Here is a 15,627-nt window from a genome sequence, read left to right on the forward strand (position 1 = left end):
TAAATATAAATATATAAGTAATATGAAAAGCATGTAAAATAGAAAAATTATGAAAAATACAGTGTTTTTACTGTATGGTCATATTAGAAAAATCATTAAAAAATAAAATCTAACTGTTTTCTGCCAACTCCACCAAATTATTGTTCTACGTGTCCTGATGTACCACTGTGCCCACTTTTCATATCATATTACTGTTGAATAATTTAATAATAGCACACTAAAATCATGAAAAATACAGTGTTTTTACTGAAGAGTAATATTAGAAAAATCATTAAAAAAAAACATCATATTGTTTTCTGCCAACTCCACCAGATTATTGTTCTACATGTCCTGATGTACCACTGTACCCACTTTTCATATCATATTACTGTTAAATATTTTAATAATAGTGCGCTAAAATCATGAACAACAGTGTTTTTACTGAAGAATCATATTAGAAAAATCATAAAAAAACAAAATCAAATTGTTTTCTGCCAACTCCACCAGATTATTGTTCTACATGTCCTGATGTACCACTGTGCCCACTTTTCATAACATATTACTGTTGAATATTTTAATAATAGCGCACTAAAATCATAAAAAATACAGTGTTTTTAACTTTATGGTCATATTAGAAAAATCATAAAAAAATAAAATCGAATTGTTTTCTGCCAACTCCACCAGATTATTGTTCTACATGTCCTGATGTACCACTGTACCCACTTTTCATAACATATTACTGTTGAATATTTTAATAATAGCGCGCTAAAATCATGGAAAATACAGTGTTTTTTTACTGAAGAATCATATTAGAAAAATCATAAAAAAATGAAATCAATTTGTTTTCTGCCAACTCCACCAGATTATTGTTCTATATGTCCTGATGTACCACTGTACCCACTTTTCATAACATATTACTGTTGAATATTTTAATAATAGTGCGCTAAAATCAAGGAAAATGCAGTATTTTTTAACTGTATGGTTATATTAGAAAAATCATTAAAAAACAAAATCAAATTATTTTCTGCCAAATTCACCAGATTATTGTTCTACATGTCCTGATGTACCACTGTGCCCACTTTTCATATCATATTACTGTTGAATATTTTTATAATAGCGCGCTAAAATCATGAAAAATACAGTGTTTTTTTACTGTAGTCATATTAGAAAAATCATTAAAAAATAACATCAAATTGTTTTCTGCCAACTTCACCAGGTTATTGTTCTATGTGTCCTGATGTACCACTGTGCCCACTTTTCATATCATATTACTGTTGAATAATTTAATAATAGCGCACTAAATCATGAAAAATACAGTGTTTTTACTGAAGAATCATATTAGAAAAATCATTAAAAAATAACATCAAATTGTTTTCTGCCAACTCCACCAGATTATTGTTCTATATGTCCTGATGTACCACTTTGCTCACTTTTCATAACATATTACTGTGGAATATTTTAATAATAGCGCGCTAAAATCATTAAAAAAATACCGTGTTTTTAACTGTATGGTCATATTAGAAAAATCATTAAAAAATAAAATCAAATTGTTTTCTGCCAACTCCACCAGATTATTGTTCTATATGTCCAAATGTACCACTGTACCCACTTTTCATAGCATATTACTGTTGAATATTTTAATAATAGCACACTAAAATCATAAAAAATTGTGTTTTTAACTGTATGGTCATATTAGAAAAATCATAAAGAAATAAAATCAAATTGTTTTCTGCCAACTCCACCAGATTATTGTTTTATGTGTCCTGATGTACCACTGTACCCACTTTTCATTGCATATTACTGTTGAATATTTTAATAATAGCGCACTAAAATCATGAAAAATACAGTGTTTTTACTGAAGAGTCATATTAGAAAAATCATAAAAAAATAAAATCAAATTGTTTTCTGCCAACTCCACCAGATTATTGTTCTACATGTCCTGATGTACCACTGTACCCACTTTTCATAACATATTACTGTTGAATATTTTAATAATAGCGCGCTAAAATCATGGAAAATACAGTGTTTTTTACTGAAGAATCATATTAGAAAAATCATAAAAAAATAAAATCAATTTGTTTTCTGCGAACTCCACCAGATTATTGTTCTATGTGTCCTGATGTACCACTGTACCCACTTTTCATAACATATTACTGTTGAATATTTTAATAATAGTGCGCTAAAATCAAGGAAAATGCAGTATTTTTTAACTGTATGGTTATATTAGAAAAATCATTAAAAAACAAAATTAAATTGTTTTCTGCCAAATTCACCAGATTATTGTTCTACATGTCCTGATGTACCACTGTGCCCACTTTTCATATCATATTACTGTTGAATATTTTTATAATAGCGCGCTAAAATCATGAAAAATACAGTGTTTTTTTACTGTAGTCATATTAGAAAAATCATTAAAAAATAACATCAAATTGTTTTCTGCCAACTTCACCAGGTTATTGTTCTATGTGTCCTGATGTACCAGTGTACCCACTTTTCATATCATATTACTGTTGAATAATTTAATAATAGCGCACTAAATCATGAAAAATACAGTGTTTTTACTGAAGAATCATATTAGAAAAATCATTAAAAAATAACATCAAATTGTTTTCTGCCAACTCCACCAGATTATTGTTCTATATGTCCTGATGTACCACTTTGCCAACTTTTCATAACATATTACTGTGGAATATTTTAATAATAGCGCGCTAAAATCATTAAAAAATACAGTGTTTTTAACTGTATGGTCATATTAGAAAAATCATTAAAAAATAAAATCAAATTGTTTTCTGCCAACTCCACCAGATTATTGTTCTATATGTCCAAATGTACCACTGTACCCACTTTCATAGCATATTACTGTTGAATATTTTAATAATAGCGCGCAAATCATAAAAAATGGTGTTTTTAACTGTATGGTCATATTAGAAAAATCATTTTAAAAAAAAATCAAATTGTTTTCTGCCAACTCCACCAGATTATTGTTCTATGTGTCCTGATGTACCACTGTACCCACTTTTCATATCACATTACTGTTGAATATTTTAATAATAGCACACTAAAATCATAAAAATTGTGTTTTTAACTGTATGGTCATATTAGAAAAATCATAAAGAAATAAAATCAAATTGTTTTCTGCCAACTACACCAGATTATTGTTCTATATGTCCTGATGTACCACTTTGCCAACTTTTCATAACATATTACTGTGGAATATTTTAATAATAGCGCGCTAAAATCATTAAAAAATACAGTGTTTTTAACTGTATGATCATATTAGAAAAATCATTAAAAAATAAAATCAAATTGTTTTCTGCCAACTCCACCAGATTATTGTTCTATATGTCCAAATGTACCACTGTACCCACTTTCATAGCATATTACTGTTGAATATTTTAATAATAGCGCGCAAATCATAAAAAATTGTGTTTTTAACTGTATGGTCATATTAGAAAAATCATAAAAAAAAAAAAATCAAATTGTTTTCTGCCAACTCCACCAGATTATTGTTCTATGTGTCCTGATGTACCACTGTACCCACTTTTCATATCACATTACTGTTGAATATTTTAATAATAGCACACTAAAATCATAAAAATTGTGTTTTTAACTGTATGGTCATATTAGAAAAATCATAAAGAAATAAAATCAAATTGTTTTCTGCCAACTCCACCAGATTATTGTTTTATGTGTCCTGATGTACCACTGTACCCACTTTTCATTGCATATTACTGTTGAATATTTTAATAATAGCGCACTAAAATCATGAAAAATACAGTGTTTTTACTGAAGAGTCATATTAGAAAAATCATAAAAAAATAAAATCAAATTGTTTTCTGCCAACTCCACCAGATTATTGTTCTACATGTCCTGATGTACCACTGTGCCCACTTTTCATAACATATTACTGTTGAATATTTTAATAATAGTGCGCTAAAATCAAGGAAAATGCAGTATTTTTTAACTGTATGGTTATATTAGAAAAATCATTAAAAAACAAAATCAAATTGTTTTCTGCCAAATTCACCAGATTATTGTTCTACATGTCCTGATGTACTACTGTGCCCACTTTTCATATCATATTACTGTTGAATATTTTTATAATGGCGCGCTAAAATCATGAAAAATACAGTGTTTTTTTTACTGTAGTCATATTAGAAAAATCATTAAAAAATAACATCAAATTGTTTTCTGCCAACTCCACCAGATTATTGTTCTATATGTCCTGATGTACCACTTTGCCCACTTTTCATAACATATTACTGTGGAATATTTTAATAATAGCGCGCTAAAATCATTAAAAAATACAGTGTTTTTAACTGTATGGTCATATTAGAAAAATCATTAAAAAATAAAATCAAATTGTTTTCTGCCAACTCCACCAGATTATTGTTCTATATGTCCAAATGTACCACTGTACCCACTTTTCATAGCATATTACTGTTGAATATTTTAATAATAGCGCGCAAATCATAAAAAATTGTGTTTTTAACTGTATGGTCATATTAGAAAAATCATAAAAAAAATAAAATCAAATTGTTTTCTGCCAACTCCACCAGATTATTGTTCTATGTGTCCTGATGTACCACTGTGCCCACTTTTCATTGCATATTACTGTTGAATATTTTAATAATAGCGCACTAAAATCATGAAAAATACAGTGTTTAACCGTATGGTCATATTAGAAAAATCATAAAAAAATGAGATCAAATTGTTTTCTGCCAACTCAACCAGATTATTGTTCTATGTGTCCTGATGTACCACTGTGCCCACTTTTCATAACATATTACTGTTGAATATTTTAATAATAGCGCGCTAAAATCATGAAAATACAGTGTTTTTAACTGTATGGTCATATTAGAAAAATCATTAAAAAATAAAATCTAATTGTTTTCTGCCAACTCCACCAGATTATTGTTCTATGTGTCCTGATGTACCACTGTACCCACTTTTCATAACATATTACTGTTGATTATTTTAATAATAGCGCGCTACAATCATGAAAATACAGTGTTTTTAGCTGTATGGTCATATTAAAAAAATCATAAAAAAAGAAAATCAAATTGTTTTCTGCCAACTCCACCAGATTATTGTTCTACATGTCCTGATGTACCACTGTACCCACTTTTCATAACATATTACTGTTGAATATTTTAATAATAGCGCGCTAAAATCAAGGAAAATGCAGTATTTTTTAACTGTATGGTTATATTAGAAAAATCATTAAAAAACAAAATCAAATTGTTTTCTGCCAAATTCACCAGATTATTGTTCTATGTGTCCTGATGTACCACTGTGCCCACTTTTCATAACATATTACTGTTGAATATTTTAATAATAGCGCGCTAAAATCATGAAAATACAGTGTTTTTAACTGTATGGTCATATTAGAAAAATCATTAAAAAATAAAATCTAATTGTTTTCTGCCAACTCCACCAGATTATTGTTCTATGTGTCCTGATGTACCACTGTACCCACTTTTCATAACATATTACTGTTGATTATTTTAATAATAGCGCGCTACAATCATGAAAATACAGTGTTTTTAGCTGTATGGTCATATTAAAAAAATCATAAAAAAAGAAAATCAAATTGTTTTCTGCCAACTCCACCAGATTATTGTTCTACATGTCCTGATGTACCACTGTACCCACTTTTCATAACATATTACTGTTGAATATTTTAATAATAGCGCGCTAAAATCAAGGAAAATGCAGTATTTTTTAACTGTATGGTTATATTAGAAAAATCATTAAAAAACAAAATCAAATTGTTTTCTGCCAAATTCACCAGATTATTGTTCTACATGTCCTGATGTACTACTGTGCCCACTTTTCATATCATATTACTGTTGAATATTTTTATAATGGCGCGCTAAAATCATGAAAAATACAGTGTTTTTTTTACTGTAGTCATATTAGAAAAATCATTAAAAAATAACATCAAATTGTTTTCTGCCAACTTCACCAGGTTATTGTTCTACATGCCCTGATGTACCAGTGTACCCACTTTTCATATCATATTACTGTTGAATAATTTAATAATAGTGCACTAAATCATGAAAAATACAGTGTTTTTACTGAAGAATCATATTAGAAAAATCATTAAAAAATAACATCAAATTGTTTTCTGCCAACTCCACCAGATTATTGTTCTATATGTCCTGATGTACCACTTTGCCCACTTTTCATAACATATTACTGTGGAATATTTTAATAATAGCGCGCTAAAATCATTAAAAAATACAGTGTTTTTAACTGTATGGTCATATTAGAAAAATCATTAAAAAATAAAATCAAATTGTTTTCTGCCAACTCCACCAGATTATTGTTCTATATGTCCAAATGTACCACTGTACCCACTTTTCATAGCATATTACTGTTGAATATTTTAATAATAGCGCGCAAATCATAAAAAATTGTGTTTTTAACTGTATGGTCATATTAGAAAAATCATAAAAAAAATAAAATCAAATTGTTTTCTGCCAACTCCACCAGATTATTGTTCTATGTGTCCTGATGTACCACTGTACCCACTTTTCATTGCATATTACTGTTGAATATTTTAATAATAGCGCACTAAAATCATGAAAAATACAGTGTTTAACCGTATGGTCATATTAGAAAAATCATAAAAAAATGAGATCAAATTGTTTTCTGCCAACTCAACCAGATTATTGTTCTATGTGTCCTGATGTACCACTGTGCCCACTTTTCATAACATATTACTGTTGAATATTTTAATAATAGCGCGCTGAAATCATGAAAATACAGTGTTTTTAACTGTATGGTCATATTAGAAAAATCATTAAAAAATAAAATCTAATTGTTTTCTGCCAACTCCACCAGATTATTGTTCTACATAAATATTATATTGTATTTTATTGCTTAATTTGCAGTACATGAACCTCCAATAATGAAGTAAAAAGGGGGGAGGTAATAAGCCAATCAGCCGGGTTTCTTAAAGAAACAGGACCCTTAATGACTGTGTGAACATTAAATTATGTGTATGTGTAAATTGTACAATTTTAATTAAAAAAAATTCTACATTGTTATATGAATTAAATAATTAAATTTATTAAATAAATGGTTTGGTAAAATTGAAACACTTAAGTATTTTAAATGAATACAATAAGTCTTTTCACACAGACTGTAAATATGTGGGCCATGTCCTTAGAAATACATAACATCTATTTAACTTAATTTTGACAAGCAAACCTCATAAAAAAATTTCTACAGTCTAAACTATTTTTTAATGATTTGTTGGATTCATTTTATTTTAAAAAAATCTAATTTGGCTATTATGTAATGAACTAATATTTGATTTATTTACACAAAACTGAAAAATGGTATGAAAAGTGAGCACAGTGTAGAACAATAATCTGGTGGAGTTGGCAGAAAACAATTCGAAAAAACACTGTATTTTCCATAATTTTAGCGCACTATTATTAAAATATTCAACAGTAACATGATATGAAAATTCAAATTTTTATCCATTATTGGAGGTTCATGTACTGCAAATTAAGCAATAAAATACAATATATTATTTATGTAGAACAATAATCTGGTGAATTTGGCAGAAAACAATTTGATTTTGTTTTTTAATGATTTTTCTAATATGACCATACAGCTAAAAAATACTGCATTTTCCTTGATTTTAGCGCACTATTATTAAAATATTCAACAGTAATATGATATGAAATGTGGGCACAGTGGTACATATGGACATGTAGAACAATAATCTGGTAGAGTTGGCAGAAAACAATTTGATTTTATTTTTTTATGATTTTTCTAATATGACCATACAGTTAAAAACACTGTATTTTCATGATTTTAGCGCGCTATTATTAAAAAATTCAACAGTAGTATGTTATGAAAAGTGGGTACAGTGGTACATCAGGACACATAGAACAATAATCTGGTGGAGTTGGCAGAAAACAATTTGATGTCATTTTTTTATGATTTTTCTAATATGACCATAAAGTTAAAAACGCAATTTTTCATGATTTTAGCGCACTATTATTAAAATATTCAACAGTAATGTGATATGAAAAGTGGGTACAGTGGTACATTTGGACATGTAGAACAATAATCTGGTAGAGTTGGCAGAAAACAGTTTGATTTAGTTTTTTTATGATTTTTCTAATGACCATACAGTTAAAAACACTATTTTCCATGATTTTAGCGCGCTATTATTAAAATATTCAACAGTAATATGATATGAAAAGTGGGCACAGTGGTACATCAGGACATGTAGAACAATAATCTGGTAGAGTTGGCAGAAAACAATTTGATTTTATTTTTTAATGATTTTTCTAATATGACTCTTCAGTAAAAACACTATTGTTCATGATTTTAGTGCGCTATTATTAAAATATTTAACAGTAATATGATATGAAAAGTGGGCACAGTGGTACATTTGGACATGTAGAACAATAATCTGGTGGAGTTGGCAGAAAACAATTTGATTTTGTTTTTTTATGATTTTTCTAATATGACCATACATCTAAAAACACTGTATTGTTTATGATTTTAGCGCGCTATTATTAAAATATTCAACAGTAATATGATATGAAAAGTGGGTACAGTGGTACATCAGGACATGTAGAACAATAATCTGGTAGAGTTGGCAGAAAACAATTTGATTTTATTTTTTAATGATTTTTCTAATATGACTCTTCAGTAAAAACACTATTGTTCATGATTTTAGTGCGCTATTATTAAAATATTCAACAGTAATATGTTATGAAAAGTGGTTACAGTAGTACATTTGGACATGTAGAACAATAATCTGGTGGAGTTGGCAGAAAACAATTTGATTTTCTTTTTTTATGATTTTTTTAATATGACCATACAGCTAAAAACACTGTATTTTCATGATTGTAGCGCGCTATTATTAAAATAATCAACAGTAATATGTTATGAAAAGTGGGTACAGTGGTACATCAGGACACATAGAACAATAATCTGGTGGAGTTGGCAGAAAACAATTTGATTTAATTTTTTTATGATTTTTCTAATATGACCATACAGTTAAAAACACTATTTTTCATGATTTTAGCGCACTATTATTAAAATATTCAACAGTAATGTGATATGAAAAGTGGGCAAAGTGGTACATTAGGACACATAAAACAATAATCTGGTGGAGTTGGCAGAAAACAATTTGATTTTGTTTTTTAATGATTTTTCTAATATAACCATACAGTTAAAAAATACTGCATTTTCCTTGATTTTAGCTCACTATTATTAAAATATTCAACAGTAATATCATATTAAATGTGGGCACAGTGGTACATTTGGACATGTAGAACAATAATCTGGTGGAGTTGGCAGAAAACAATTTGATTTTATGTTATTATGATTTTTTTAATATGAACATACAGTTAAAAACACTATTTTTTTATGACTTGCGCGCTATTATTAAAATATTCAACAGTAGTATGTTATGAAAAGTGGGTACAGAGGTACATTTGGACATGTAGAACAATAATCTGGTGGAGTTGGCAGAAAACAATTTGATTTTATTTTTTTTATGATTTTTCCAATATGACCATACAGTTAAAAACACTGTATTTTCATGATTTTAGTGCGCTATTATTAAAATAATCAACAGTAGTATGTTATGAAAAGTGGGTACAGTGGTACATCAGGACACATAGAACAATAATCTGGTGGAGTTGGCAGAAAACTATTTTTTTTATTTTTTTATGATTTTTCTAATGACCATACAGTTAAAAACACTGTATTTTTCCTTGATTTTAGCGCGCTATTATTAAAATATTCAACAGTAATATGTTATGAAAAGTGGGCACAGTGGTACATCAGGACATGTAGAACAATAATCTGGTGGAGTTGGCAGAAAACAATTTGATTTTGTTTTTTTTATGATTTTTCTAATATGACCATACAGTTAAAAACACTGTATTTTTCATGATTTTAGTGCGCTATTATTAAAATATTCAACAGTAATATGTTATGAAAAGTGGGCACAGTGGTACATCAGGACACGTAGAACAATAATCTGGTGGAGTTGGCAGAAAACAGTCAGATTTTATTTTTTAATGATTTTTCTAATATGACCATACAGTAAAAACACTGTATTTTTCATAATTTTCCTATTTTACATGCTTTTCATATTACTTATATATTTATATTTAAGTAGGGAAAATAAACATTTGTACAATAATATTTTTTTTATTAATTTAGCAACATTCCACATAAAAAGGGGAAAAATATTTACAGAAAAATACAAATAAACCAATAAAACAGTCATACTTACACAGTAAACACCTAAATAGTAGATTGTAAATATGAAAAGGAGTGTTAATACTCATGACAGCTGGGTAATGATTTTAATACTGTTAATTATGTTTTAAACTCGCAAATAAAACACAATGACAGCAAAACAAAGGAATAATAGCATAGCCTACATGCAAAGTCATGATAATTATTTACCCAAATATGAATAAAAGAGACGATTATTGATTATCATTTGAATTCATTCACACGAAATAAAGTGAAACAAGATTATAAAACTCCAGCGCATTAAACACACGCGTCTTTAATTTACCGCGAAATACCGAGTAGACGCGCACCTCAATTTAAAGCACAGATAGCGTGACCGTCTCTTTCTGAACCGCAGATGGCGTGACCGCAGTAATTTCACACGCATCAAGAAAACCATGTGCTAAGGAAATTTCAAACCATTTGGAACGCACAGAGACGAGCTTTTGTGCAAAAATGAACTTAAAGGTGCCTTTAAAAAAGTGTCAAAGTACTTTTGAAAACAAAAAAGCAAACCCCCAATAGGTGGCAGCAAGAGGCCGCTTTATTTGAGTAAAGCATTGAACGATTCATTCAGCCAAAGAAGCCAATAGGATGAACGGACAGTTGAATCAATCCCTGAATCATCGACTCACCCGAGTCTTCTTGGCGAAGGCCTGAATCGTTCGTGCAGGGAAACGTCGCTGTGTATTATTCAGAGATGGCCAACTGTTCTGCTGTTTATTTTATTATACTTATCGCAATGATTTTACTACTACTATCAATAAAATTAATATTAGTAATGATAATATTGCCGGAAGTTGTACAGCGCATGCGTCACGTGTTCATCATCAGCATCCATGACAACCGTCCTGTGGGTGTTGTTTGAATCTCGCTGTGTCGATTGGCATCTGATCTCTGCGTCCTCCGTGACAATTTTTCCAGATTATCGATATTATTGATCGTTGGATACGTCGATTGATCGCCTGCTGTTCCCATCACTCAGGTTTGACCCTTTTTATTACGCTGTGCTTTGTGTTTGTGTTCAGTATGTCTTGTGTTCACTACAGGTTCCAGAGTCGACTCACCTACGACTCGCTCCAGTTTGAAGGCCTCAACATCAGCGCGGGGGAGCTGAAGCGGCAGATCATGAGGAGCAAGAGGCTGAAGTTCTGCCAGCTGAAGATCAGCAACGCCCAGACTGATGAAGGTGAGTTGAGGAAAAGACACTTCAACTGTTCTACGCTAACATTAGATGCGTTACATCAGACACTTCTGGAAGCTGTAAGGTGGTGCTGATGCTGACATGTAGGGATGTTTTGGCTGTTTTAAAAGGCTAATGGCTCTCAAAGTATACCGTGCTCCATAATTATGTGCTGATTCTGATTTTATTTTGCTGTCAGAATACACAGATGATGCTCTCATCCCTAAAAACACGTCGGTCATCATCAGACGGATCCCTGCGGCGGGACTGAAGTCCTCAAACAGAAGATTTGTTGGGTAAGTGCTGTGAAATGAGCACACGCGTCCTCTGTTAGATGTTATATGAAGACTCCTGGTCTGTCCCTGGTGTTTTAGTCACACAAGCTCCTTTGTTTTGCAGACATCAAGCTGGACGCTGGCGTGAACCTTCACCTAGAGCTGATCCTTCACTCCTCTCACTGGAGCAGTTGTTGAAGGTATTGAACAAATGAATAGCACAATAGCAAAACGCAATGTAAAGCACACAATATACGCACACGCACTCAGCTTCTTAGGGAGATTTGAGATTGTTTGAAGGGTTGAGGGTGAAAAAGATTCAAATGTGCAAATGCCTGTGAAACAGACTGAGAATCTGGCTGAGGCAAAGGCGTCAGAGGAGGACAAGCTGAAAGCGGTGATGTACCAGTCCAGCCTGTGCTACTACTCCAGCAGGTGAGCGTTCAGACACTGACAGGTTTGCTTTGTGAGAGATGTCTGAGCTGATTCTCATGGTTCTGATGTTCACTAGTGAGGCCATGAGGCTGCTTGGGATCCCGGGACACCACATTAGGCACTGCCCCACTAATGTGGTAACTGGGTTTTCCAAGCTCACGGTTGCTGTGAACTTGAGCTCTTGTCCTCATCAGTCAGATTGTTTGCTCAGAGTTTGACTGTCACTCCTCAATTCACAGGGCAGCCGCTCCGCGCCGCACAAGCGCATCCGGAAGAGCACAGGGATTCCCCGCAGCTTCCTGTTGGAGGTGGACGACCCAGACCGAAAGGGAGTCATGATAGACGGCAGCGGCCGATACGTCATTCCCATCATAGACGCGTGAGTAAACTGTACTTGGCATAGCCGCATGTTCTAGTGTTTGTCCAAATCTCACATGATGTCTGCTTGTGTGTGTTTGCGCTCGATCTGTTCAGTGAGGCCTATGCTGCTGAGAAGAGAAAGAGGCCGTCCTTCTCCTGCCAGACCGAGCCTTTGCCCTCCTCGTCCTCAGCAGGTGCGGCATCTTCGGTCCGGGACGCCGGAGGGAAACGGTCCCGCTCCCCATCTTCACCAGAGACGCGCGGCGACCAGAAGAGACCACGTCGCTGAGAGACCTTCATCCAAGAGACCTGGAGCCGACGTGTAAATATTGTACATAGTTTATTAATAAAAGATAATAAAGATTATAGCCGCATGAACTGTGTGGACTGGTTAACCTTCACTCCAGCAGTGCAACACACACATACACACACACACACACACACACACACACACACGAATGAATTCATAAACACAATATCATGAAGTTTTGCTTTAATTTAGGAAAAGAGAAACTCTTCTGGGCTAAAATCTGATGGGTTTTTTTCAGCGTTCTTACTTCAGTCTTTAATGTCAGGTGATCCTTCAAATGTCAGTGTAAAGTGTTGAGTACACTATTAGTGCTCAGTCGTGTTTTTCTTTTTTTTTTTTTTTTTATAACTTTTTATTTGTAGTAGCAATAAACACAGTACAATGATACCACTTAAGAGAAAACATTTCCCACTGCTTAACATTTTTCTTTTTCACAAACTCTAAAGTAACAGAACACAAAAAAATAAAAAAAAATATAAAAATAAATAAAGGTTTCATCAAATACAATATATGAAAATAACAGTAAAATGGTAACATAAATAATATCAATACTAAATTTCCATAGGTCAGAGAGGGTCAAATCTTTATTTATTCATTCAACTTTAGGTTATTATCAACTGTGAATTACTAATTTAAAAAGATGATTAAGAGGGGGAGTGCAATGGGTCGTAAATTGAAAAAATGTTTGTTATGTGGATGGGAATTAGATAGTAATAGTTTTATATTTCTATGAAGATTGGATGGAGCAATCTAACGTAATCAGTCCACTTGGACCAGATGTTTCTAAATGTATTAATTTGGAGTCGAAGGGAGAATGTAATTTTTTCCATCACATAGATATTATATACTATCTCTAGCCATTCTTGGGTTGTTGGGGATTCAGGAAGTAACCAGTGTCTTGTAATTGCTTTTTTGGCTGCGAGTATTAAAATATCAAGTAAGTATTTATCAGATTTACATATTTGGATATCAGAGCTTCCAAAATAAATAACTATAAATTGAAAGGGTAGTGTAATATTAAGTATGTTTTCTATTACTCCATGTACTTCTACCCAAAATTGTTTTATTACTGGACATTCCCAAAAAATGTGCCAGTGATTAGGTTCCTGAGACCCGCATAGTCTCCAGCACTTAGTGTTCTTTCCTGTGGTGTATGCTCTTTGTTTTGGCGTGATGAAAAATCTCATTAGACATTTCCATCCAAATTCTCTCCACATATGTGAATTAGTACATTTTGATGTAAATCTACATATGTCTAACCATTCTTCCACCGTAATAATGGCATTACTTTCCTTTTCCCATTTTTCTTTAACATATTCTGTTGAATGGGGTTTAATCGATCTAAATCCTTTATAAAGTTTTGAAATTATACCTTTACTCCCACTGCCTTTGTAGGCATCTATAAAAATTTTCATTATTGAGTCATCCAGATCTGTTTTAATTTTAATATTATTTTCAAAGTGGTTACGTAATTGAAGGTATCTATAAAAATCAGATTTATCCAGGTTATATTCTTTCTTCAGCCTTTCAAAATCTTTCAAAAGGCCTTTCTCTGTGAGTGAGTAGAATGTTAATATTCCTTTAGAAATCCAGGATTTAAATCTATAGTCCATTTGATTTGGTTTGAATTCAGTGTCATAAGCACACCATTGAATTATTTGTAGTTTATCATTCAGTTTGTATTCTTCTTTTATAATGTTCCAAATTTTTAATTGGGCTTTAATCCATAAATTTTGCGTTTTTTCTATGTATCCCCCCAGGTTTTTATGTGCCAATATCGCTTGTAATGGAGGATCATTCATTAGTGTAATTTCAATGTCTTTCCATTTTGCTTGATATGTTGGGTTACATAGGTTAACCAGATATTTAGTCTGGGCTGCATAAAAGTAATCCTTAAAGTAGGGTAAAGCCATTCCTCCTTGTTCCTTTGGAAGTTCTACTGTTTTTAATTTAATCCTTGGTTTTTTCCCCTGCCAAATGAATCTAGAAATGGTCTTGTTCAATTCTGACCAATGTGTTTGGGGTATTTCTGTTGGGAGAGCTTGGAAAAAATAGAGGTATCGAGGAAGGACATTCACTCTTATTGCGTCAATTCTCTGGCTAAAGCTCAAGAAAGAAACGGCATTCCATCTGTGTATATCATTTTTAATATTTATTAGTAGAGGATCATAATTTACTTTTGCCAATGTTGAAATCTCTTTTGTTAAATGAATTCCTAAGTATTTTAGTGATTTCTGATCCCATTTCATATTCAATTTGTCTTTTATAGTTACTGGGGGTGTATATTTAAAAGATAGGGTCTGTGTTTTTTGTATATTTAATTTATAACCTGCATAGGAACCAAATTTCTCCAGTAAAGTCATTAGTTCATTTCTGAACCTTTCTGATGATGTTAGAGACATAAAAAAAATAGTTTGCCACACAAAAACACAAACTATTTCATAAAATCACTTCAGATTTTGGATATTCTGCAATTTTATTTTTAGACCTGACACAGTGGTCACTTGTGGGGACATTTCAGGTTTTGTGTAGAAGTGGGGTCCGCCACATACACAACCGATTTTTAGACAAAGTGGGGACCAATTCTACACACACTTTACTGGTTTTGAGACAAAGTAAGGACCAGTTCCAGATACACATTACCGGTATTGAGTCAAAGTAGGGACCAGATCTACACACACATTACTGGTATTGAGTCAAAGTAAGGACCAGGTCTACACACACATTACCGGTATTAAGTCAAAGTAAGGACCAGATCTACACACACATTACCGGTATTAAGTCAAAGTAGGGACCAG

At 31.9% G+C, this 15,627-nt stretch overlaps 1 protein-coding gene across 3 annotated transcripts; it reads left to right on the forward strand.

The window, feature by feature from the left end:
• Window positions 1-9,395: 9,395 nt before the first annotated feature.
• Window positions 9,396-12,893, forward strand: LOC141375051 (E3 ubiquitin-protein ligase RBBP6-like). Of its 3 annotated transcripts, none has more exons than XM_073910536.1 (7): window positions 9,531-11,455; window positions 11,649-11,745; window positions 11,849-11,924; window positions 12,071-12,159; window positions 12,236-12,296; window positions 12,399-12,538; window positions 12,634-12,893. In XM_073910536.1, the coding sequence occupies exons 1-7, from the start codon at window positions 11,296-11,298 to the stop codon at window positions 12,806-12,808; spliced, it is 798 nt and encodes a 265-aa protein (XP_073766637.1). In that variant the 5' UTR covers window positions 9,531-11,295; the 3' UTR covers window positions 12,809-12,893. The 3 variants fall into 3 exon arrangements, with proteins under 3 accessions (XP_073766638.1, XP_073766637.1, XP_073766639.1); XM_073910538.1 differs by having other exon boundaries at window positions 11,062-11,553; XM_073910537.1 differs by lacking the exon at window positions 12,236-12,296 and having other exon boundaries at window positions 9,396-11,455.
• The last annotated feature ends 2,734 nt before the right edge of the window (window positions 12,894-15,627 follow it).

Source organism: Danio rerio, chromosome 8 (genome assembly GCF_049306965.1).
Source record: "Danio rerio strain Tuebingen ecotype United States chromosome 8, GRCz12tu, whole genome shotgun sequence".
NCBI classification, from domain to species: Eukaryota; Metazoa; Chordata; class Actinopteri; order Cypriniformes; family Danionidae; genus Danio; species Danio rerio.

Excerpts from the sequence above, each read along its gene's own strand:
- LOC141375051 (XM_073910536.1), top strand. The coding sequence starts at position 11,296 with ATGTCTTGTGTTCACTACAGGTTCCAGAGTCGACTCACCTACGACTCG. Across the intron at positions 11,456-11,648 it reads CAACGCCCAGACTGATGAAG|AATACACAGATGATGCTCTC; the intron begins GTGAGTTGAGGA and ends TTTTGCTGTCAG. Across the intron at positions 11,925-12,070 it reads CACTGGAGCAGTTGTTGAAG|ACTGAGAATCTGGCTGAGGC; the intron begins GTATTGAACAAA and ends CCTGTGAAACAG.